This window comes from Podarcis raffonei, chromosome 2, assembly GCF_027172205.1.
Source record: "Podarcis raffonei isolate rPodRaf1 chromosome 2, rPodRaf1.pri, whole genome shotgun sequence".
NCBI lineage: Eukaryota > Metazoa > Chordata > Lepidosauria > Squamata > Lacertidae > Podarcis > Podarcis raffonei.
Window position 1 is genome coordinate 67,077,761 of NC_070603.1, and position 24,694 is coordinate 67,102,454.

The window sequence follows — 24,694 nt, forward strand, 5'->3', positions numbered from 1 at the left end:
GACATGGGTGGCGCTGTGGGTTAAACCACAGAGCCTAGGACTTGCCGATCAGAAGGTCACGGTTCAAATCCCCTTGATGGGGTGAGCTCCCATTGCCCGGTCCCTGCTCCTGTCAACCTAACAGTTCGAAAGCACATCAAAGTGCAAGTAGATAAATAGGTACCGCTCCGGCAGGAAGGTAAACAGCGTTTCCATGTGCTGCTCTGGTTCGCCAGAAGTGGCTTAGTCATGCTGGCCACATGACCCAGAAGCTGTCCGCCGGCTCCCTCAGCCAATAAAGTGAGATGAGCGCCACAACCCCAGAGTCGGTCACGACTGGACCTAATGGTCAGGGGTCCCTTTACCTTTACCTTACCCCTGACTTATATATGTGTTGGGAAAACATGTGCGAAGTAGTCCTGGGCATCTAAGGCCCATTTTATTTTGCTGCTTTTGCTAGAGGGGCTTCTTGGATTTCCCACTTTTAGAGGGCAAGTTAAAGAAACTTCCTCCAGCGCGCACACGCACACACAAAGTGGAAGCGTCTGTTTTCCAGGCAGAGCTGAACTCGGGTATGAGAACCGCCCCCCGCCCCATTTTCACCTTAGCGGTTCTCCATGAAACAAGGAAACCCGACATGTGTGGCATCTGACCCCGGGAGTCACGAGCACCTGCCGGATTTGTGCTGCCCCCCCCACTCGCCCCAGGGAAGGAAGCTTCGCAACGCGCGTAGGCGCCGAAGAGCACGTGGGCACAAGCCCCTCCTCTGGAGAAGGGGAGACGGAGTCAGATTGAGAAAACCCGGACCGGGAGGAGTGGTGGATCCGGCTGGGGCAGGTGTGATCTCTTTTCTCGCCCAGGGCAACTTCTCCGCTCGCCACAGGTTGGGGCGAGGCCAGCCGGTCGACTTCGAGTCTCTGACGAAGGGAGAAGAGCCAAGAGCGCGCAGAGGCCGTCCCAATAATTTGTTAGTCTTGAAGTTGCTCTTGCCAAACGAGACTCCTTGGAGTTTTCGCTCGCAGGGCTGCGCTGCCCCTCTGGGAACAGCGAGCGAGCGAAGATCGGCGGCGGCGCGGAAGAAACGATCGCACCCACAGCCTCCTTGGGTCCCGTCTCCGGCAGCCGCGTCCTCTTCGCGTCGCTTCTCCCGGGGATGCGCTGATCTCTGCTGAGCCTCGGCAGGAAAGAGCACATGGAGCGACCGGAGCCGCTCTGGGTGAACAGTAGCTGCGCCAACGGTGAGTAAGAGCGCTCGCTTGGCCGCCGCACGCGGGTTACGAGGAGGGAGATGGAGAAGAGACTGCTCGGCTGCTCTCCTCCTCCTCCTCTTCTTTTCCTGCTTCCACTTCCCAAGGTTAGGGAGACCTTTCCATCTCTATCAGGCGAGTTCCTGGTTCCTGGTCCAAAAAACGGATCGGTCCTTCCCACGCTGGCAGACAAACCCAATAAAATAATCGCTTTGCCCCCTTTTGCTGGAATACATATAATTTTAAGAGGGAGATCAGAAAATTTATAAGGTCTTCAGAACCTCTTGCCCCACGTCGCCCTTGAGGTCTCTGTGTTGCTCCGAAGAGTGGCCTGCTTTGCGTAACTGTGGGGTTTGGGAAGGTGGCGTTTTCTTCTCCTTCGGTTCTCCAGGCGATTGCAGCAGCTTCCTCTGTTTCCTTCCCTCCGGGTGCCTGTAGGTCACCAAGCAAGCAAGCCAAGCGATTGTGCAAAGTACGCCTGAAGAGGCAGGTGCAGAGATTAAAAACAAAAAGGAGAAGCTTGTTTGGTAAGGGGGCTCGTTCTCACGATCAGCCCGGCCAGTCTCCTCCTTTGCAGGTGAAACTCAAACTTAAAGAGCAGGATTTTCCCGGGGGTGTTTTACTTCAACTAGCGAGGTGGTCGTGAGATCGAATTAGAAGTAATTGTATATTTCCTTCTTCTATCTTTTTTGGAACAGGCAGTTCTTGTGAGCGCTTGTGGGAACATGGGAAGTTGCATTGTATCAGGTCAGACCCTTGGCCAGTCTAGTCCAGTATTGTTTACACTGACTCCCAGTGGCTCCCCAGAGTTTCCCAGCTCAACTTGAAGATGCCAGGGATTGAATTTGGGACCTGCATGCAAAGCAGACTCTCTAGCACAGAGCTGTTCACCCCTAGAGAAACAACAAGAACTCTGGTGGCAGGTGAGCTGCCGTGCCCTGATGTATCAATGAGGTTGAACTTCTAACTCCTATCAGCCCCAACCAGTGTAGCCAATGGGAGATGTAGTCCGACAACCTCTGGGAGGGTCAAAGGTTCCTTCATCCCACAGGTAAAAGGGCAAAGGAAAGATTAAAGCATGGGAGGTTGGGAACATTATGGCCCTCAGGGCAGTTACTCCAGTATTATCATGGCCACAAACAGAAAGTTCATAAGAAAGTGGAAAAAGCCCTGAAGACTTCCCTCATGCTCAGGTATAATAGCTGCCTTGTCTTAAATTGTGCTGGCTTGATTGGGAATTATGGCTGAGTATGGCGCTGTGGGTTAAACCACAGAGCCTAGGACTTGCTGATCAGAAGGTTGGCGGTTCGAATCCCCACGACGGGGTGAGCTCCCATTGCTTGGTCCCTGCTCCTGCCAACCTAGCAGTTCGAAAGCAAGTTAAAGTGCAAGTAGATAAATAGGGACCGCTCCGGCGGAAAGGTAAACGGTGTTTCCGTGCGCTGCTCTGGTTCGCCAGAAGTGGCTTAGTCATGCTGGCCACATGACCCAGAAGCTGTCCGCCGGCTCCCTCGGCCAATAAAGCGAGATGAGCGCCACAACCCCAGAGTCGGTCACGACTGGACCTAATGGTCAGGGGTCCTTTTACCTTTACCTTTTTATTCCAGGATAGGGTTATGGGAGTAGTGGAAGGGTTAGGGTGCTAAGTGGGTGGTGAGAATGGTGAAAAGCAGTGGTGACTTGTGAATCCTACAGAACAATGTGGTGTTGCTCAGATTAGGGTTCCCTGTTCACCTTCCAAAAGGGTATAATGATTTTTCCCTCCATTCGCAAGCAAAAGTAATAGAGATGGCTTCTTTTGCTGCCCTTCCGCTGCTGCTTAATTTGCTAAGAATGTTTTGAAACAGGATCAAAAGCCACATCTGCTTTCATGAGTCTGTTTTGTCATAGGCTTCTTGTGAAATAGGCTGTAAAAGATAATAGAAGCATATGACCCATAAGTCTTCAAGAATACCTTCTGTTAGCTTCTACTGATGAGCATGGCTGCTCCCTGGATTAATGTGGCTTTATTGGCTCGTGACTCTTTTTTAATATTTATATTTTATTGAGGTTATAATAGTGAGTTAAAGTAAATAGCGGAGGAAAGAATATAAAATTGAAAAAGAAATAATCATCATAATAATTTTCTTATTTATACCCCACCCGTCTGGCTGGGTTTAAAAACATTTTAAAAAGAAGAGGAAAACAGCAATAACAAAATAACTATAAAATACAAAACTATACAGTATATATGTAGATGGATAAACTTATTGTTTCCCTCAGTATATGATGATTAATGTGTCACTATGGTTTTGATAAATATGTTCCAAAGTATCATTAAATTTGTCCATGCCTAATCTTCATCTGAAAGTGATCAGTTCATGGGTTGCAGGAGTTGTCATGTCAGCTATCCATTAATTAAAGGATCCTTCATCCATATTTTTGTCCTTCCAATGTATCAGTATCAATCCTTTTGCAGATGTGAGTGCATGGAGAATAGTCAAGCCTCATATATTAAGTATATAGTTTAAAATGATGTTATCTTCTGAAATGTTTAACTCTTTCTCCACAATATTTATTCATTCTGCATCTCCAACAGCATGTTGTCGCTGAGAGTCCATGTTTATGCAATCATGATGGAAGCCAATAAACTCGAAATAAAATCTCTTGTCGTATGAGACATCATTTATAATCTAACGATACATTGTAAACGGAGGCTAAAATATTATCCCATTCTTTAACTAAGATGGAGCTTGTTAATAATGTATTCCATTTGCTTCTCAAAGTTTGTGCATCAAACTAATTAATACACAATAAACATTTCTAAAAAGTAATAGCTGGCTTTTTAGCCTCCAGGGATTCAGTCAAGTATCACCTTGGCTTTTGACTCTTGGTGTCAGGCATTATAGCAAGGGGATCCAAAGATGAATAAACAGATTTTTTAAATCTATCAATTTCAAAGAAGTTTGCACTGCAGATTAGGCCGGAATGGATGGCATACTTTTTCTAAGCTTTTATTTTATTTTTACTCAGGAAAAAAACAGAGCAAAGGAAGAAAGATGTATGCCAGATTTTGATGAGTTTACAACTCTTTCATTCTCTCCTTTAACAGATAATCCTGAATACTTTCATGGCAGTTGGTTTACCTGCTTGTGATTTTATGAATATCTGGCTTGGCGGGGGTGGCAGGCTATGGAGTGGGCATCATAATTAAAGGCTTTGACCTTTGTTGAGATGCCATCAGTCTTTAATAAATACATCACTTTCTCCTTGAAAATTAGAAACTATGTTTTCAAGACCGGAATTCACTAAAAACGTTCTTGACTGGGAATTGTTCCAGATGTCTGCTGCTGTGTGTGACACTGCCATTGAAGTATAGAGATGCCTCTCTAAACATGGCCAAGGTGTAAAGAGACAAGCCATAAGAGTCTGAATTGCTCACTGGACAACATATTGCACTCTGTATCCTGAGAAGGTGGTGGGTTGTGGGTCAGCTGCCTGTGGGTGTCATCATTATAGTTGTAAGCTCCTTTAGGTGCCTTTTTTTCTTTTGGCTGAAGAGCAGGGCAAAATGCTTCTGATAAAAAACAGCCAACACCTGCAAACCTAAAAGGGAGCAAGTCCTATTGAAAGTGAGACCTACTTGTGAGTAAATACATTGTTAGTTGTGCTGGAAATTTGACTTTCGAGTTAAACTGCACATTTGGATGTTTACTTCTGTCCTTTGTGATTTTTATGGAAGTTCGAAGGGCTGATCTACACACACAGTAGACTGAGGTGAGAGAATCTTATGATGCACAAGTGGGCTATACTAGTTCATGCTTCCTGCCAACCCAGCAGTTCGAAAGCACGCCAGTGCAAGTAGATAAACAGGTACCATTACGGCGGGAAGGTAAACAGCATTTCTGTGTGCTCTGGTTTCCGTCACGGTGTTCTGTTGTGCCAGAAGCGGTTTAGTCTTGCTGGCCACATGACCCAGAAAGCTGTCTGTGGACAAACACTGACTCCTTCGGCCTGAAAGCGAGATGAGAGCTGCAACCCCATAGTTGCTTTTGACTGGACTTTACCATCCAGGGGTCCTTTACCTTTTACCTTTTTACTGCTTCATGCTGTAGTTGGGGGAGAGGGTTACCCATTTTTTATCACTCTTGCATGTACTCAATCAACAGACTGTTTTAAAAAAACTACTGCAGCAAGGAGAAAAATAGTATCTCAGCCCATTTTCTTCTGTGCTGGTTTGTACAGTCTATTCTGCTCCCTCAGAAGTCTTCCACCTTAGCATTATCACCTTGGCTAGACAGAAGACATGTCCCAGATCCCATTTCATTTCTGTTGCAAAGGGTTGAAATTTGGTGGCGCTCTTCGAATTTCCCCTCACAGAATGCAGCAGAATCTGAGCAAATAAATTGGTGTGGTTGTAACTGGCCTCAATCCTCCCCCTTCTCCTTTCTTTTTTACTTGGGCTTTTGAGGATGTTGGTATTCTTGTCAATCCCCGAGGAAGGAAAAGGCTACATGACATTAGGGCATTGTGAGTATGTCGGAGATAAGAATTCACTGTTTGTTTTCAGGCTCACAAAGACTGGTCTGTATCAGGCAAATTGCCAGTGTCAAAACACCATGCCACATTTGCATTACTGTATTTGTAGCATAGCTACAATCCTGCCCTGTTTTATCAGACCATAGGTATATATGTTCTCTCCCTCTCATTTAAAGAGCTCTTGCAAATGGGTACGCACCATTTCCTTTAACCTTTCCTTTAAGGGTCTAGGTTGCCAACATTTTTTTTCATCAGAACGCCTGTACTTTTAAAAAAATGTTGTATATATTTATTTAACACATATACAGCTCTGCAGCAAAGTGGATTTACAATAAACAACCATGTACAAAACAAACAGTAATAGCAAGGAACAAAACACAAAGCATCTCAGGGTTCTTAAAAAAACCTGATTAAATAACCAATTTAATTCAAAAATATTTTTATCACCTATATCCTGAAAACCAATGGGCAGGGTACAGAATAAACCTCCCATATCCACTAGTTTCACATACCCTCCAGCATTTCTCCGATGAAAATAGGGACATCCCATTCTGTACTGATACTTTTACTATTTATACCCCACACATCTTCCTGGGTTGCCCCAGCCACTCGGGACAGCTTCCAACATATAGAGGGTGAGTCCTTTAAAAGAGGCCCCGTGGATATAGAGTACACATATGAGAGCCAGTGTGGTGTAGTGGTTAAGAGCGGTAGTCACGTAATCTGGGGAACCGGGTTCGCGTCTCCGCTCCTCCACATGCAGCTGCTGGGTGACCTTGGGCCAGTCACACTTCTCTGAAGTCTCTCAGCCCCACTCACCTCACAGAGTGTTTGTTGTGGGGGAGGATGGGAAAGGAGAAAGTTAGCCGCTTTGAGACTCCTTAAAGGGAGTGAAAGGCGGGATATCAAATCCAAACTCTTCTTCTTCTTCTTCATCTTTTAAAAGACTTACCCTGTATATAAAAACATTTAAAAACATTTTTTTAAAAACCTTCCCTATACTGTACAGGATTGCCTTCAGACGCCTCAGGGGCCAGATAACTTCATACCCTCCAACATTTCTCCAATGAAAATAAGGACAACCTAAGCAAACTATGGCAAGTTCTTAAAGAAATGGGAGTGCCTGATCACCTCATCTGTCTCCTGAGAAATCTCTATGTGGGACAAGAAGCTACAGTTAGAACTGGATATGGAACAACGGATTGATTCAAAATTGTGAATGAAAGGGTATGAAAGGAGTACGACAAGGCTGTATATTGTCTCCCTGCCTATTTAACTTATTTGCAGAATTCATCATGCGAAAGGCTGGGCTGGATGAATCCCAAGCCGGAATTAAGATTGCCAGAAGAAATATCAACAACCTCAGATATGCAGATGACACAACCTTGATGGCAGAAAGAGAGGAGGAATTAAAAAACATTTTAATGAGGGTGAAAGAGGAGAGCGCAAAATATGGTCTGAAGCTCAACATCAAAAAAACGAAGATCATGGCCACTGGGCCCATCACCTCCTGACAAATAGAAGGGGAAGAAATGGAGGCAGTGAGAGATTTTACTTTCTTGGGCTCCATAATCACTGCAGATGGTGACAGCAGTCACGAAATTAAAAGACGCCTGCTTCTTGGGAGAAGAGCAATGACAAACCTAGACAGCATCTTAAAAAGCAGAGACATCACCTTGCCAACAAAGGTCTGTATAGTTAAAGCTAGGGTTTACCCAGTAGTGATGTATGGAAGTGAGAGCTGGACCATAAGGAAGGCTGATCGCCAAAGAATTGATGCTTTTGAATTATGGTGCTGGAGGAGACTCTTGAGAGTCCCATGGACTGCAAGAAGATCAAACCTATCCATTCTTAAGGAAATCAGCCCTGAGTGCTCACTGGAAGGACAGATCATGAAGCTGAGGCTCCAATACTTTGGCCATCTCATGAGAAGAGAAGACTCCCTGGAAAAGACCCTGATGCTGGGAAAGATGGAGGGCACAAGGAGAAGGGGACGACAGAGGACAAGATGGTTGGATAGTGTTCTCGAAGCTACCAGCATGAGTTTGACCAAACTGTGGGAGGCAGTGGAAGACAGGAGTGCCTGGCGTGCTCTGGTCCATGGGGTCACGAAGAGTCGGACACGACTAAACGACTAAACAACAACAACAACATTATAGAATGTTTCACCTCCCTCTTTGCTTCTGATTGTTCAAGTATCAGTCTGCCCTAACCCAGGTCCTCCACAAAGCATTGGAGTCCTTAGGTGTCACTCACTTTGCATAGCTCAACCAAAAGGTCTGGACAAGTTTTGACAGCACCTGCTTCTTCTCCTTTCTTTCCTGTTCTGGAAGGCAAAGTAGAACCTACACATGGAGATCAGGTGCTGTCAAGCCCTTTGGCCACAGTTTACCTTTAGAAAGCTTCGCCCAACCTATCCCTATTTGAGTTGTAAGGTTTGTACTCTGCACCTCAACTATCCATAATCCGTTTAGTCACGGAAAAGAAGGATATTTATAGTAATGAGTGGCGTTGTAGAGATGGAAGAGGTGTAATCGTTTCCACCTGTCTTGTATTATGGTGTAAATGAATTGGTGCCTTGGGTGTGTCTTGAGTCTGGGAATCACAGAGGCTCATCAATCCCCACCCACACTAGCTGACACACCTTAGATCTGGGTGCTGGTAAAAAATTTAACTGATGAAACTTGATTTGTATCTGTGTTCATTCCTGTTAAAACTATGTTGCATGCTTTATTTGCAGAGCAGTCTATGCGTATGTATGTGCTGAAAGAGAGTGCGTGTTTCAATTCAATGCTCCAAAAATTCTCCTTTCTCCCTTTCTCTCCCCCCCCCCCAGTTTTATACCCAGCCTGAGGGGAACCTTCTTCAGCCCAAGGCTCAAATTCTTCATGAGCCGCGTGTCCGTGGTACTGGGTGGGACCAGAGGCAACAAAGGGTGGAGAAACAGGTCTTACCTTCCTAAAATAAAAGTTAAAGGTTTCTACATATGTACCCACCCACTTCTGTCTGTCATCCAGCCAGGCAGTAGGCTGGGAATAAAGGGATGCAGGCTGGGAAGGATCCCAAAGCCAGACAGAGAGGCCCGAAGGTCTACGTTCAGCCCTAGGCCTGAAGTTCTTCACCACTGATCTAGCATGTTGACTGCATTGGGAATATTTTATTCTCTCCTATGTGAAGATGATAGTGTTACCGGTACCAAGTCCAAAACGCCGTCCTTCCCAAGCCAATAAAGAGACAGTGGGTGGAAAGGTAAAAGTTTATTCTCAGTTGCTACACAGAGACTCGGCAGGATATCACCAAAATCGAGCACACAAAATGCAAAGCATTTATGCCACTGTAGCAAGCAAACAAGCACATGATTTCTTGCGTCACTGTTAGCTTGTGTGAACAAAGCGTGCCTAAGTCAGGTATTCTACTTGGCTACAGAACAATTACTCACTTATCCTTCTTCATCTCTAGCTCAGGCCATGCCAGGTGTGACTAGCCTTGTACTTGCAACTGTGAGAACATCTTGCTGTTGTGACTGTGTTTATGCGGACTCAGCAGGCTGTGGTTAACTATGTATGTGACATGCAAACTTCAGAGTTATGGCACCCAGGTATCACTAGTGTTTAGTTTGACTTTGACTTTTATTCAGTTAACTTATTTCAGTTCTTGCCGTGGTAGGATTTATTTATTTATTAATTTATTTATTTCATTTTCAGAGGTAAACTCACAAGTTTTGAGCCTTTCTCAGTGTTGTTGCTTTAACAAGGATAGCGCATTTGTTGGCACAATTTGAACAATCATGTCTTGGCTTAGTAAGCTGAGATTTCAAGAAGCCTTTATCCTGCCCAATGCATCCCTTTCACTCCTTCCTTTGTGGCAGGAGCAATCGAACCAGTAAGCCTCTAATTAGCCACACTTCCCCATTTAGTCTGAACGAAAAAACTATGATTACCAGCTTTGGAACAAGATGGGATATTAGAGTTCAGTTTGAAGTTAGTTTAATAACCTTGTTTGTTCCAAAGCTAGTAACCTGGTTCAGATGAAACAGGAAACTATGGTTCATTATAAACTCCACGAAGGGGGTAGAGAAGGGGCTGCCAGGGTGGACAAGAGGTGTGTTCCTATCTCAGTTTATTAAGATGAGATTTGATTGTCTGAATCAACCAGTTTTATAGTCCCATATAAATCTGTAAATCATAATTTATTTGCATTTGCAAAAAAGGGGGGTTGGTTATTATCCTCAGTCGCAGCTCAGTCAAGTTTTTCCAGTTTTATATTTTTTGATAAATGATTTGTTAGTGATGAAATGTTACTGATTCAGTACAAGTGTATGAAAGAGATTTTGAGAAATGCTCTCTTTATATGATGCAATACATTGTAAGACAGACTGCAAGACATACAGCATTATGTCAGCTGTACAATTCGTTTTTTGGGCAACATCTATGGCTCTTCATAGGAGGGAATTCTGATGAGCAGGTAACATTCCCTTACTTCCATCATCCATACAGTAACTACATTTATTAGTTCATGGAACTGTTAGAAATTTAATAAGCACAAAAGCTAATCGTGTTCTTGTGCATGTTCTAGAACAATCATGTTCTAGTGATCTAGCAGGACATTTCTTTTCTTCTTTCAAGGAAGCAAAGGACCTAAATAATGGCACGTAAAATAAAGGCAGCAAATGTATTATTTGCTTAAAGTCTTAATTTCTGCCCTCTTCCCATTTTCTTGTCTTCCCAGGTTCATTATTAGCTCTGACATGCCTTTCCGGGCAGACATTCTGTCAAGTTGTTGGGAATGTCAGCTCAACAGTCTTACCCCACAATAATATCACCTTAAACACAAACTGGATGGTACAGATAGAAGACAAATATGGCTTCTACATTGGCTTGGCCTTGGCCATCTTCTCCAGCTTCTTGATTGGCAGCAGCGTCATCCTTAAGAAAAAAGGACTGCTTCGGCTTGTGGAGACAGGAGGCACCAGGGCAGGTATGGTTTCAATGGCTCAGGAGGTGGGTGAGGAATTATTTTCTGAATGAGCTCTGGTTGTATCTGAGACAGGGCTGGCCAATATGGCACCCTTCAGATGTTTTGGACCACAAGTCCCATCAGTCCTGACCACTGGCTGACAGGAATCGTCATCCACATCTTGAGGATATCATGTTGGCTATTGCTGAGAGATCTGACTTTGAGCCTCAAAGTGTTTTGGATTCTGAGGGCCTTTGCCTACACATTACACAGAGGCAAATCCTTGCCTGAACAGGCAACTACAGTTCATTAGGGAGTGTGCTTGTATGACACATTTCTCCATCTAACCCACTGAACTTCAACTGGTAGATGAAGTTCACCAGGGGTAGGCAGGTGTAGCTGGCCAACAACTTGCCTCAACCCTGACCTTTGGTCATGCTGGGTGGGGGCTGATGGGAGTTACAGTCCAACATCGAGAGAGCACCGCATTGGCAACTTATCTCTGCACTACTTTGTTACAACTTGACCTAAGGCGAGTCTCAACAGCAGCACCATGCAGATATGATAAAAATGAAGAAGCGGGTCCCCAAGTGCATTTAACTAAATCTATTTTTTTTTTTGTTGGTTCATTCATTCACAATCTATTTTATACCTCAACTCAATAATCTTCCTAGGATGGTTTACTAAAATAATTTTTAAAATGGAGAAAATAGAATAATGCGAAATCCACAAAATTATAAAAGCAGCAAAAAAAGTCAGCAAGATTAAAATGGCACCTAATAAATTTGGGAACAGTTTCTGACACTGAAGGGACAATAATGTAATCACCAGCCAAACCTCTTCAGCATTCCACCCCTGGGATGCCACCACCGAGAAGACTCTTTTTCTGGAAGTAACTCGTCTCACCTTGGATGGTGGTGGTAGTGCGAAGCACTTGCAGGGGGGCTCTCCAGTGAATATCTTAATTCCCCTGTTTTGCAAAGCTTGAAGGCAACAGACTAGCTCTTTCTCTTAGAAAAATATCAGCAGTCCCTGCTAAAAGGAAATAAACTCGAAGAGCACACACAGGTTCTATAGCTCTGACAGGACCATGGAGTTTCTAGACTTTGCTGTTCTACTCTCTTCCCCTGTATCTGCCCCATCTAATCTCATGCCCATCTAGGCATTCAGGCCATATTTGTTGTCATGGTATCTAGGTACTTCCTCTTTCTCTTGCATTTTAACATTCCTGAAAGTCTGACATCTATTGATAGGTACTAGCAAAACAGGAAGCACCACCTATTTTCAGTCTTAAGCTGCTTTGGTTTCCAATAAAATACTGGAATCAGGATTCTTGTGTGTAGCAGCTGATAATCTCACTCTGTGTTTTTCCAACAAGGTTTTTTTTTTAACCTAGTTTTTCAGTGTTGTGTCTTGTTCTAAATCTAGGATATAATTATTATGAATAGTAATAATGTTCAGTTAGCTATGGTAGGAGTCACTATACTGACATGCATTGACAAATAGCTTTTAGATCAGGGCCTCAAATTTGCAGGGAGCTTCCACAAGTAGAGCTGGTTCTCAACTGCAGGCACTTAGCTGAAAAACATGTAGGGTCAGAGGGCAGGATCCTAATGGAGGCACTGGGATCTTTTAAGTGCATCCTTGATGTCGTCCCCCTCCCCCAGTCTCACGCAATGGAAAACATATGAGGGGGAATACTTGATTAGGGTAGCATCACAATCACAAAAATATAAGAAGCGTCTTGCTGGATCAGACCAATGGCCCATGTAGTCCAGCATCCTGTTCTTACACTGACCAGGCTTTTTGGAAGCCTGAAAACAGGATTTTTTAATATAGATTTGGGGAGATAATGATCTGACCTGCCAGCCAGAGTAGATTCTCCACCCCGTCATAGTTTAGTATAGAGTGCAAAAGGGCCTGGGCCAAAAGCATTATAATATGCCAAATGGCATTAGGCAAACACCATCGTATTCTTTTAGACACCTGTGAGAAAAATTTCTGTTTTGGTGGGCCTGTTTAGACACGTGATTTGTTACATGTTTTGTTGTGTTTCATTGTTTGAAATGTTTTTAACAATTTTGAAATGTTAAATATGTTTTTTGCTTTATTTTTGATTGGATTTTTATTATCTATGTGTTTGCCACTCTGGGCTTCTTTGGGAGAAAAGGCAGGATATAAGATGGAGGGTGGGATGGCTAAAATTCATATGATGTTGTGTGTCAAAAATGTGCTCTATAATTATCTTAAACATGAAATGCTTTCTTGTCATTCTGGGAAGGAAGTTAAAAATGCACCCAGAACCCACTGGTTTGCATGTGTTTTATCTCTTTTTGTTTCTATTTAATTTTACCTAGTATGTGGTTCTTATTTCCTTTTGAAGTGTCTAAGCCTGTGTGTCTTTTGCTTTCCCAGGGGATGGAGGCCATGGCTACCTTAGGGACTGGCTGTGGTGGGCTGGCTTGCTGACCAGTAAGTATGGTTATTCACACTAGCCTGGATTTGTTCCTATCAAATCTTTATCACTTTCCCTCTTTTTCATTCGCTACGCTACCATGTGGAGGCCATTTCCATTGATAGTGCCCCACATGCTAGCAGTGATATTTGAGAGCCTTTTCCCACAATGACATGGGAAATGGCTAGGTCATCAAACTGAACTATATGGAGTCTTTACCACCATTGCATGAAGCATGCATCTAGCTTTCTTCAGCTTCCCTGTGGGGACTGGAATGTATAGAGCTCATCACCAAGGTTGGGGTGGAGGGAATAATCATCACCAGGGCCAGCCCAAAACATATTGATACATGAGGCAAACCACAAAATGGTGCCGTCCCCCTGGAAGAAGGGTTGAGTTAAGATCTACATCAGGAACGAATTGGGGAATCAAATCAACATTATATGATGGCTGAAGTGGGAATCAAAGACTGTCATTGGGAGTACAGGGTCCCGCTCTGAATTGTGTTCAAGAGACCCAATAGGGCAGCCCTCACCATTTCCTCCCTATGTGTGGGAGACCAGCAGTGCACCCTATTCACCAAGAGGCTGCTGTCAAGGCGGTATGGGGTGGGGGAGCTGCTGAGGAGGTGGGAGATCCAGCCTCCAAGGAGTGTGACACATCAGCAGTAGCAGTAAGCGATACATTCCTTGGAAGCCAGATCTGCTGTCCCTGTGGATCCTGCCACCTGAGGTGGTCGCCTCACCTTGCTTCATGGGTGGGCTGGCCCTGCTCATCACAGTATAAATGATTGACTCCTCAGTAGAGATGTTTGCTGGCCAAAAACAACAAATAGCCTCAAGGCACCTTATGGAATAAGCCAGCAATAAGCAGCCTGGTGCCTTTCATATGTTCTGAACTGCTACTGCAACTCACATCCACCCCAGTTTGGCCACCGGTCAGAGGGAGATGGGTGGTGGGAGATGTAGGAGGCTACCTTGTTGCTGCCCCTGGCATCAGCTTTCATGGGCTAGAGTCCACTTCAGAAGGAGTTGGAAGCAGATTCTAGTCCATGGGCAGGCAAACTAAGGCCTTCTAAATCCCCAATCGCCTTCTAAATCCAGCCCACAGATGGTCTGGAAATCAGCGTGAGTAGAATGTGTCCTTTTATTTAAAATGCATCTCTGGGTTATTTATGGGGCATAGTTCATATTTTTCCCCAAAATATAGTCCAGCCCCCCACAAGGTCTGAGGGACAGTGGACCGGCCCCCTGCTGAAAAAGTTTGCTGACCCCTGTATCTAGTCCATGAAAGCTTATGACACTCTTAAAGGTGCTCCAAGGCTTTGGAAGCTACTGACCCAAGGCAGTGATCAGTCATTTTAGCATTGTCTGGTTTGCTAGGATTGGGTCCATTTTCTAAAATTGGCTGGGCACATCTGCCACCATATTGGATTCTGATCCATTACTCAGGAGATATTTGGTCAATACTTTTCGCACGGAGTTCCTTGAATCTACAACATGACTCTTAAGATGTCTTTTCTTGTTTAAAAAAACAAAAACACAACAGTGATTGCTGTAAAACCATCTTTCTCCTGGTTTTTAACTCCAGTGCTCTTTTTCATTGGGCCAAACTATGCACTGAATGCAAACAAGATTAGCAAAAATGCTTGAGGAGGAATAGCACTCATTGTAATTTACCTGTTTTCTGTTTATTCTTTGGCTGTTTGCTCAGTGGGTGGAGGAGAAGCTGCCAACTTTGCCGCCTATGCCTTTGCTCCTGCAACAATTGTTACTCCACTCGGAGCCCTGAGCGTGCTCATAAGGTGATTTCCTCTCGTTTCTATTCTGTCCTCCCATATTTATTCTAGGTCTGTAAATGTCAGTGGTAGTAACATGACTGGCCATGCAAACAGAAAAATAGCCTGATAACGTTCTCCCAGTACACAGAAGCCAAACATTTGCTTCAGCCTGGCTGTTCCCCGCCCCCCAAAAGCAGATCTTGCATGATACTTTTTGACACAGGGCTGACTTTAATGTAGCACTCATTTAAAACAGCAATCAGCAACCTGGTGCCCTCCAGATGTTTTGGACTGAAATTCCAGTCATTCTTGACCATTGGCCATTCTAACTGGAGCTGATGGGAGTTGTGGAGACACCAAAGTAGTGGTCCCAAAGGCTGCACTCCCTTTGGGGAAAAATGGTGGTGGCAGCCTGCCGCATTGCAGCAGCACCCCTTAAATATTAATCTCAGGGCTGGAAATCAGTCAATAAGACATCAAGTGTTTTCCTCTTCCCAGCTCTGATAAGACTTGATGAACCTCAAGGGCGTTAGGGCTGCTAGGAAGGGATGTGTGGGTGGAGTTGCTCCCCTCTTCCGTCTCTGTGCTCCTCATCAACTGATACACATGGCAGCTAGCATATGATTGGAGGAGCAAACTGGTTGCGTGAGAGTACCCAAAGCTCATCAATATATCAGCTTATTAAGCTAAGATATGAGCATCTGAACATGCCCATTGTGAGTTAGATGATTGATTCTGATTTGAAGTGTCCAAATATTGCATATATCTCTCTGTTTGTCACTGAAAGAAGTTTCCAAAGTTCTGTAGAAGGCTGTTATTAATGGGACAACCATGTATTCTGACTTCTTGTTAGTTTTCTGTATGTTGATTACCCCAAAGCAATTTTATTGATTTTTCTCCCCTATGACCCAGTGCCATTTTGTCCTCGTACCTGCTTGGAGAGCGGCTGAATCTCCTGGGCAAACTCGGTTGCATGCTGAGCATTGTGGGTAGTACAGTTCTTGTGATTCATGCTCCAGAAGAAGAGGAGGTCACTACTCTGGACGAAATGGCCTCTAAACTGAAAGAGCCAGGTAAGCAGAAAAGCAGAAGGTTAAAGGTATCACCAACCAGCTGTATATGTAGCTTATTATCTGAATCCCTTGTTCAAGTGGGATGGCAGTGGCATGGCACTTCAGCTTTGAATCCCCCTTGTGGCTGTCATACTATTTGTGAGCATTGTGGTTCAGTGCCATCCCCTGAAAGGTCTTTGCACCTCTGCTGCTGTTTCCTGGAGACATTGCCCCCTTCACAGATCTCTCATGCCCCATTGCCAAATTGGACATGCAAGGGTGTTAAATGTGGAGAGCACACTTTGAAACCCTCTTCAGACTCTTTGCACTAAAACACACAGTGGTCTAAAGAGGAGCCTGTGTGCCCAGTGATGTTGGGCGCATGATGCCCTCCCATGATTTTAAGTTATGAATTGTTAACCTGTGGCCCTCTAGGTGTTGTTGGACTCAACCAGCAGTGGCAGTGGTCAGGGATGATGGGAGCCACATCTGGAGGGCCACGTTGAGAGTGAGCCACCTCCATTCTAAGACCTTGTTCAGGCAGATGTCCAAATAGCTCTTCTGAGTATATATGCAGGTGCATGAATTAGAGCTCGTGCACATGTCTTTCCCTGGATCCCGCCCTTATGTGTGCTTATTTTCTGCATTTTGTGCCAGTCCTTTTGGCAGACTCACCTCAGTTCCATTTGTTTAGGTGGAATAGTTCTCATTTCTTACAGCTAGGATTCTATTGGTTGATCAGTTGAACTCCTTATACCTGTTAGTGGTGTGTTACTGCCTTGCCACAACTTGTACCCTGCCCCTCATAAAACTGCCGCAACCTGGTGATGAATTCCTCACCCCCCCTTCTTTTCATTCTTTCAGGTTTCCTTGCTTATGCCAGCATTCTGTTGGCGGTCTGCCTGGTTCTGATTTTCTTCCTCGCCCCACGTTACGGCCAGACCAACATTCTCATCTACCTCACCATCTGTTCTGTGATTGGAGCATTCTCAGTATCTTCAGTCAAAGGACTAGGCATCGCCATTAAGGGCTTTTTTGCTCACTGGCCTGTTCTGAAGGACCCACTCACCTGGATTCTTGTCCTCACATTGGTGGCCTCTATCACCACCCAAATCAACTACCTCAACAAAGCTCTGGACATTTTCAACACCTCTATGGTTTTCCCCATCTACTACGTGCTGTTTACCACCATTGTCATCACCACTTCAGTCATCCTCTTTAAGGAGTGGGTCACCATGTCTGTGGTGGACATCATTGGGACGGTCTGTGGGTTCCTCACCATTATTTTAGGGGTCTTTTTACTCCATGCCTTCAAAGATATGGACATCAGTTTGAGGAACCTGCCACAAACCCTTCAAAACGCTGACGAGGCCCCAGCCGTCAAGGACGACAAGAACATCCTGATAGAGCTGGATAATCCAGAAATCAAGGCTGACAACAAACCCAAAGTATTCATGATCTACAGCTGAAACCTAATAGCAACAATCCTGCAGCTGCAGGAACTTGGATTGAACTGTGTGTAGGTAATACAGGCATGTGCTATATTTTGCATTAATGGGTACGCATACGCATCTTCTGAGAAATAGCAACCAAGTTGAATACCGTGAACTAGCTCTCTCACGTTTTGTCTCAGTAACCTTTCCCCCCCATCCTTTGGAATTTCACCGCACACCCCATACTCAGGAATTGCCTTGACTGCTTTGACTGTGCCTGCCTCAGACAAGCAGGTTTTCATTAATCATTTGGGGGTGGGGGTGGGGATTGGTTCCATCTGTGGTTGAAGTTGCTTCTTGGCCCCTTTGCATGACGTTGTCTCCTCCAACGTGATCTTCCCCTCAGAGGCTATACTGAGGTGCTGTGAGGCCACAAAGAGCATTCAGATTTGAAGTCCATGACCTGTGAAACTTCAGGGAAAGTTCTTGTGGCCTTTTTCAACCCTGAGTACTCAGTCCTCTACTGAAAGTGTTAACAGAAAATAACTTAAGTCATTCTTCTGATGAGCCAATTAGATCAGATATATCAAGCTATGCTAGGACTCTTTCCCCAGACAACTAGCTTTCTGTTGTTGCCTGACAATTCCTGATGAAGGGGTGATTGCACCATCGTGCGATTGCCTCATCTGTACGCTAAAGAGGGAACAATTTCACTGGGACAATATCTCATGCGTCTTTCTATCTATGCATACTACCTTTTAGTGCCTTTTTGGTCTTCCACTGTTATTCTGCTTAAAAGTGGATGGAGTTAACCCATTAACCTATTGCCCTGATAGTGCGGCAACTGTCTTACAGTTCCAATGTGTATCAAGAGGACAATTCTGATAGTGGTCCCATTTCTTGTACTATAGTGCCTATGTAATAATGTATTATGAAAAGGCATAACAGCCAGTGCAAAATTGTGAAATACGCTTCATCCCTTGTAAACTTCTGGTAAGACAAAATGCTGTTTATATTTCTGTTAGCTTCTGCCATTATACCAAAGGGTCAGCCATCTAACCAAGGGTGCTTGAGAACCTTTTGCCTTACAGTGTACATACAACCATAAGGAGAATCAGTCAAGTGCAGTATTCATTCCTGTGGTGGTAAGAATCTTGTCCATGCGCCCAGTTTTTGGTTGCAGGAAGATGATGCAGTTCTCCTCGCCACAAGCAGCATACTTCTCATGCAACATGCTTGGTTGCACATTGGGTGCACTTGGGCTCAGTACCCATGTTACTCTGACGACTTGACAGCTGCCAGGGAAACATGAAAAGCCCTGGCCCACACCCAAGGAACCCATGTTTAAAAGCTAGGGCTTTAAACATGATAGATATGAGAGACTGGTGTTGTGATGTAAATATTATTAGCCAATAGCCCTCCATGTTCAAAAGTGCCTTAAGTACCAGAATGATGGTGGTATCTCATGAGTTCTGTTTGGGGTACTGTGTTACGCCATGATTAAAGGGTGGGGGCAGCATGCTAGTTATGTTCTTAATAAGATTTGTAAGTGGCTATAACCATTAGTGTTTATTTTCAATGTTAAGACCCCCCCCCCAAAAAAAACCTTTCTGTACAGCTCAAATCCCCAGTTGTGATCACGGCAGTGTAAACTGGGGTCAAGTCTGCAGGATTTATGATGTCATGAAAGTTGACGGTGGTTTGGGTCCCATGACTGTCACTATTTCCCCAAATGCTTGTAAGATTTCCTTTGGTCAATGAAAGTCTTTTTGCTTAGCCTTGATGACCAAGAAATTGTAAAATGTACTGTAACAGGCACATGCCCCTTTTTTTGAGGAAAACCAATAAGAGAGAAATTAAGCAGGGTTAGGGGACAGACATCAAAATCATGAGAATGATGAATCGAAGCTTTTTGCAACAGCTCCCACCAACCCTGAGTCCATGACTGGCTATGTGTATAGCAGGCGAAAACATTTAGAGAGTGCAAGGTTGGAGACGTCTGCTCCAAATGAAGGGGGCTCAGGCGCAAATGACAAGCATTGGGTGCCATAAAATCCACATCCTGATCCTGTGTTTTGCTCCTGTGAAACAGCAAATCATAGTGCCTAGTGCAGGCTTCCACTTCATGGAGAAATGTATTTGCTTGCTATGGGGAGGGACAACTTCTCAGTCTCCACCGCAGCAGCAGCAAGAGCTGTGCATTTAAAAAGAGCAGCATCCTAAGATTTATACGGATAGCACAGGCATTAACTGAGAGCTGGCAAAAACTTTAAAGGAAATTTTAGGATGCAAAGAGAGTTGATTTTTGCATGCTGGTAATACTTCAGCTGTTGAAGTACAAACAGAAGCTCTGCCTGTCTTTACATAGTCTCCTTTTTTGTCATTTAAATCAGTGGTTCTTCATTCCAGAAGGAAGAACTCCAGTAAGAGTGTTACCCTTCTAAGGTTCACTTTCATTCTGCTGTGCTTCTTTTTCCAATACAAAATGACAAACTGGAGATTATTGGCATCTAAACTTATGGTGGCATGTGTGTTTGATGCTAGGTATGAAAAGTTGACGAGCTTCTAGTTTCTTCTAAATTTGAGGTCCTTTCTTCACTTCTGGAATGGAAAAAATGTGGTGTTTGAAGCCTCCAGGATGTTGAGCTCTAATGGCATAATGAAATCTTACAATAAGATTTGATGGGAAGGTTGGAGAGTGGAGCTCCATAGAGACTGAAGTGCATCCAAGTTCATCTCACCATCATAGTACAGTGGTACCTCGGGTTACAGACGCTTCAGGTTACAGACTCCGCTAATCCAGAAATAGTACCTCGGGCTTCAGGATGAGAACAGAAATCGTGCAGTGGCGGCACGGTGGCAGCAGGAGGCCCCATTAGCTAAAGTGGTACCTCAGGTTAAGAACAGTTTCAGGTTAAGAACAGATCTCCAGAACGAATTAAGTTCTTAACCTGAGGTACCACTGTACAGAGTTCCAATATCAACCAGAAATTTTGGCTTTGGCACTGATGCTGACAAATAACATTCATCCGGAAAAGGGAGGAGATGGATCTTGAATGAGTACAAGCTACAGATCAGAGATCAATGAAAAGTCGCCAACTCAGTTGAGAGGTCATATTTCAAAACTCTATAGCAGCCCACAAGTGTGGGCTAAAATTCTGTGCTCCTCATTGTCTACAAAGGTCTTTTAAAACTCCAGGGATCTTCATTCCTAATGAATGTATTTTACAGTTAAATAAGATCAATGTAACTTTGTGAAGTTTGTGGACAACTTTGTGGACAACTTGGATTTGTCCCTCCCTCCACTCCCAAGTTTGAACATATGGCATTTCAATGGTACTCATTTGTACTTGGAGAGGGGAGGAATAAAGATCTTTTTGTACAAACTCTTAAAAGGTGGAAATTTCAATTGTTTTAAGTTTTGTTTGCTTCCTTGTATTGCTTCCTGTAAGATTTGCTCTGTGACCAACCAGGAAGGCAAGTGCTGCTAATTAGATACTGGGATTGCAGCGCCCTCTGCTGGTGATAAGAGATAATTTTTGATTTATTCTACCTCAGACGTTCTGGGAAATAAATTTGCAACGCAGCCATTATACTGTTCTCCACACACAAGGACCATCTGGCTAACCCAGTAGCACAGGTGACATCTGGAAGTGGTACAAGCCCTGCCCTCCCCCACTTCTCAAGACCAAAGCCAGCCCTCCGTTCAATGATTTGGTAACTGTACATATTGGCCACAAAATTTATTAAATATAACTAGGCAAAAGGCACAACAAACTGCATTATTCAAGTATTTGCATAGATACACAGAGATCATATTGTAAACCTGCGAGACATAAAATGGTGGCGCATGATGCAGAGGCTCTACCATAATAATAATAATTAATAATAATAATTAATAAACACTGAGTGCAGCCCTGTGTGTGTTTACTTGGAAGTAGGTCCCACTGAATTCACAAGGCCTTACTCCTTGGTAAGTGAGCATAGGACTGCAACCACAATGTTCTTCTCCCAATCTATCCTTTCAACATACACGCGAAAGTACAAAACGATTTCCGATGCACTCATCAACCTTGTTTGAAGCAGGGGTGCCAGTTCCCAAACCTGTCTATTTAAAAACTTCTTGTAAGGAAGAAGTTCAGCAAAACTGGGCTATCTCCAGGGGGCAGCATCTGCATATCACCACCTCTCTACCCTGCCATCTCTCGTAGCACCCAAGGAAACTTTACCTTCACACTACAGCAGGTGAGGACAGAGGGCCTACAGCCACATTTCGGCAGCATTAGGGAAGGGAAAGCAGAGTGCTGATCTCTTTGCTGTGGAGCTTTTAAAAGTAAGCTCGGATTGGCATTTGGCAATGCCTTGAGGAAGATAACCTCCAGCTCTGAATAATTTTTTCCCCTTGAAATTGTAGCGAGTTGTTCTTCCGAGTATTCTGAGATGGCATAAGCCAAGACCTAGCAAAGCCAATGACTTCAGGGAGGTACTAAGTTAGCAGAACAAATCTGTTTTGTCTTCACCTGTGACAGTTCTGAACGGAAGATTACTGATCCCACTATGCTAAGAGTGCCTGAGACTTAACCTGAAAAGACAGAGACCAGGATGGATGCTGTTATGTTTTCTGAGACGCACACCTTCTGTCTTGAAATGGCTGCCGGCATGTGCTTAAAGCACACTAGTATGTGTACAACCATTCATTTCGGATATTTGAAACTAGACCAAAAATGTTTTGGAGCGTTAATTGTATTTCCAGTGACCGTTCTTTGTGGCACCAGTTCTGTGCTAGAACTGGAAGAACGTAATGAGCACAACCTGAGGATTTGGGGAAGAATGCAGTGCTCAAAACCACTTGTGCATTGTTATTGATAATGCAGCAGACAGCATAAACCACTTATTCTGTAACATGAGAGCAATGTAGGTACATGCATAGTTAAGATACCACTTGATTATTGCACTGTGCACAACTTGGGAAAATTTCTAGGAAACCTTGTTTTGCATACTCAAGCTGAGTTTTGGACTGTTGAAATAGCTTTTTGGGCCATGGGGCTACAATTGTTTTGGCTCATCTAGAAAGACAACAACCAAGCCTAAAGGGCCTTTTTTTAAAGAAACAAAACCGAAAACACCAGTTTGTACTGCTGCCAAAAAAAAACCCAGAAAGTCTGCATAAACAGCACCTAGACCCATTTCTAAGACTGGCTATGGCAGTTTTGATTCAAGTTTCCTAACAATTCATGGTAATAGACAAAACAGTTCCTTATTTTTAGCACCAGCATATTTGCAAAGCCAACTGAAAAAATATCACCGGTTCAACAAAAGCACCAAAAACACCTAAAACCTGAGAAAACATTCATAAAGCTTCAGACTGGGAACAATGTTGCAGCTGCATATTTGGAAGTTGAGGTTATTTATGCACTATGGTATCCTGTTACAGTATTAAAATAGCTGGGGTTTAATCAGCTACCCAATGGTAAAAGCACCATGAGTTAATTTTTCTATTTAGCCAGCTGAACTGTGTTAAGACACCCAATTAGGTGCCTACAGGTGAACTGGAATATAGAGGCTAGAAAGAAGGCACACAGCCTATGATTTTTTGTTGAATCAAGTGAGATGCAGCAAACCACTGTAGTAATAGGAAAAGAGTCTTAGGATTATAGCACCTGTAGTACCTTGTCCGAGGGCTTGATCACATTGTAAATTTGACATTGGTAATCCATTTTACACTAGCCCCAAATTGGAAAGATGCAAAGGGAATTCCAATTACACCAAGATTTAACCAAGGGTTATTTCCAAATTACTCAATGTTGGTTTCGATCAGCCTTCTCAAGCCTGGTGCACGCAGGATGTTTTGGACCTTAATTCCCAAACAACCCTAGTTAGGGGTTGATAGGAGTTGGTAGTCCGAAACATCGGGGGCACCAGGTTGGGGAAGGCTGGCTTGTATTAATTTAGAGCTATGGTATTCAACCCTTCCCACCAGCTATAGGCTTCAAAGCCTTAGCTTGATAGTGTTGAGTGTAAACTCTCAACCAACTCTCACATCAGGAGAGGATAAGTATCCTCAGGTAAATTAGTGGCACCAATTTCCTGAGTGAGCAAGCCCAATCCAAATGAAACAGAAATAGACAAAAACTAAGCTGAGTGTACTTGATTATATGAACAAGATGTAGCATGCAAAAACAGATAACTAACTGCAATTAATTGTAGGAAACCCTTAAAATGCCTTGCTAATATTTGGTTGATTGGTAGAGTACATTTCTTTTAGGTTGTCATGGGAACAGTGTGCTGCCACACAAAACCGGCCTTGCATTCTGTGCGGCTAGGCAGAACCTATAATTAAGATGCCACATGCAAACAGGATGGAGTAGACTTTAAAGGTTGATGGCGGTTGAGAGCAGAGGAAGGACTCACCATAGTTATGCCACCAACACTTTCAAACCTTGAATGTAATGACCAGAAAAGCTTTGGGCTAATAAGGTGATGGTGTAAGAGGGCAAAGGTAAAGCACTGAACCCTGGGAGATTCCTTAAAAGAGGGAATAAATATAGTCAGTATGTAGCAAAATTCCACAAGATCAGACTACGTCTCCATACAGTACTTTGGAGGAGATGAGGTCATCACAGGGGCACCACAACACTCTCTTCCCCATAGGATTGTCTGTGGTTGTAACAAAGCTGGAAAAGCTGAGAAGGATGCGGTGGCTCAGTGTTGACTAAAATACATTTGTCTTCTGTTGAGGCAATAATGAATTGCTGGGAGAAATAGAGGCTTCTCCCACTTCCGTTCCAGCACATTGCATATTGCACTATAACACACCAGTGCTATTTTAAACAAGTAACTCCTGTAATGAACAAATATCCAAAAGGCAAAGCAGGTCACATTAACCTTGGTGTGCATGGATAGAATCCCCACTGATGTCCAAGGGTGTGTCATCGACCTGTGCCAAGGTTGCTAGAACCGGACCTGAAATTGGTCTCGGCTAGTCATACAAGGCTGTGGGATGGGGAGGAAGTTGAGATTTGCACATGCCCAGCATGTCTTCTTCCTGGAAACAAAGCCTGTGGGAAATCCCAGGTCAAAGAAGGAAGAACCGGTGTGGAGTTCAGAGTTGCAAGATGACCTTCAATGTCTAAACTTCAGGGTATTCACAGCTTCAGCATTCTTCAAGACTGAATTCTAGGAAAGGGGAAATGATTGTGAGTTCAATGGATGCTAATTTAGGTAAGAGAAGCAAGAGAAGAACAGTACCTCTTAAATGGAAATACTTCAGTCTC

At 43.9% G+C, this 24,694-nt stretch overlaps 2 protein-coding genes across 3 annotated transcripts in view; one reads left to right on the top strand and one right to left on the bottom strand.

Annotated features, from left to right (window-relative positions):
- The first annotated feature begins 828 nt into the window (after nt 1-828).
- Nucleotides 829-18,994, top strand: NIPAL4 (NIPA like domain containing 4). The gene is made up of 6 exons (XM_053377116.1): nt 829-1,217; nt 10,473-10,721; nt 13,116-13,172; nt 14,869-14,959; nt 15,848-16,008; nt 16,852-18,994. The coding sequence occupies exons 1-6, from the start codon at nt 1,172-1,174 to the stop codon at nt 17,454-17,456; spliced, it is 1,209 nt and encodes a 402-aa protein (XP_053233091.1). The 5' UTR covers nt 829-1,171; the 3' UTR covers nt 17,457-18,994.
- A 2,154-nt stretch (nt 18,995-21,148) lies between these two features.
- The window catches only part of ADAM19 (ADAM metallopeptidase domain 19), a 50,916-nt gene continuing 47,370 nt past the window's right edge, over nt 21,149-24,694 (bottom strand). For both annotated transcript variants that reach the window (XM_053377117.1, XM_053377118.1), the window contains exon 23: nt 21,149-24,596. In XM_053377117.1, the coding sequence (XP_053233092.1) occupies nt 24,543-24,596 (54 nt within the window). In that variant the 3' untranslated portion in view covers nt 21,149-24,542. The remainder of the gene's footprint in view (nt 24,597-24,694) is intronic.

What these genes read in the sequence shown, in the direction of transcription:
- NIPAL4 (XM_053377116.1), top strand. Translation starts at nt 1,172, where the DNA reads ATGGAGCGACCGGAGCCGCTCTGGGTGAACAGTAGCTGCGCCAACG. An exon ending in GAACAGTAGCTGCGCCAACG is followed by an intron (nt 1,218 to 10,472) that starts GTGAGTAAGAGC and finishes TTGTCTTCCCAG; the next exon opens with GTTCATTATTAGCTCTGACA. An exon ending in GACAGGAGGCACCAGGGCAG is followed by an intron (nt 10,722 to 13,115) that starts GTATGGTTTCAA and finishes TTGCTTTCCCAG; the next exon opens with GGGATGGAGGCCATGGCTAC.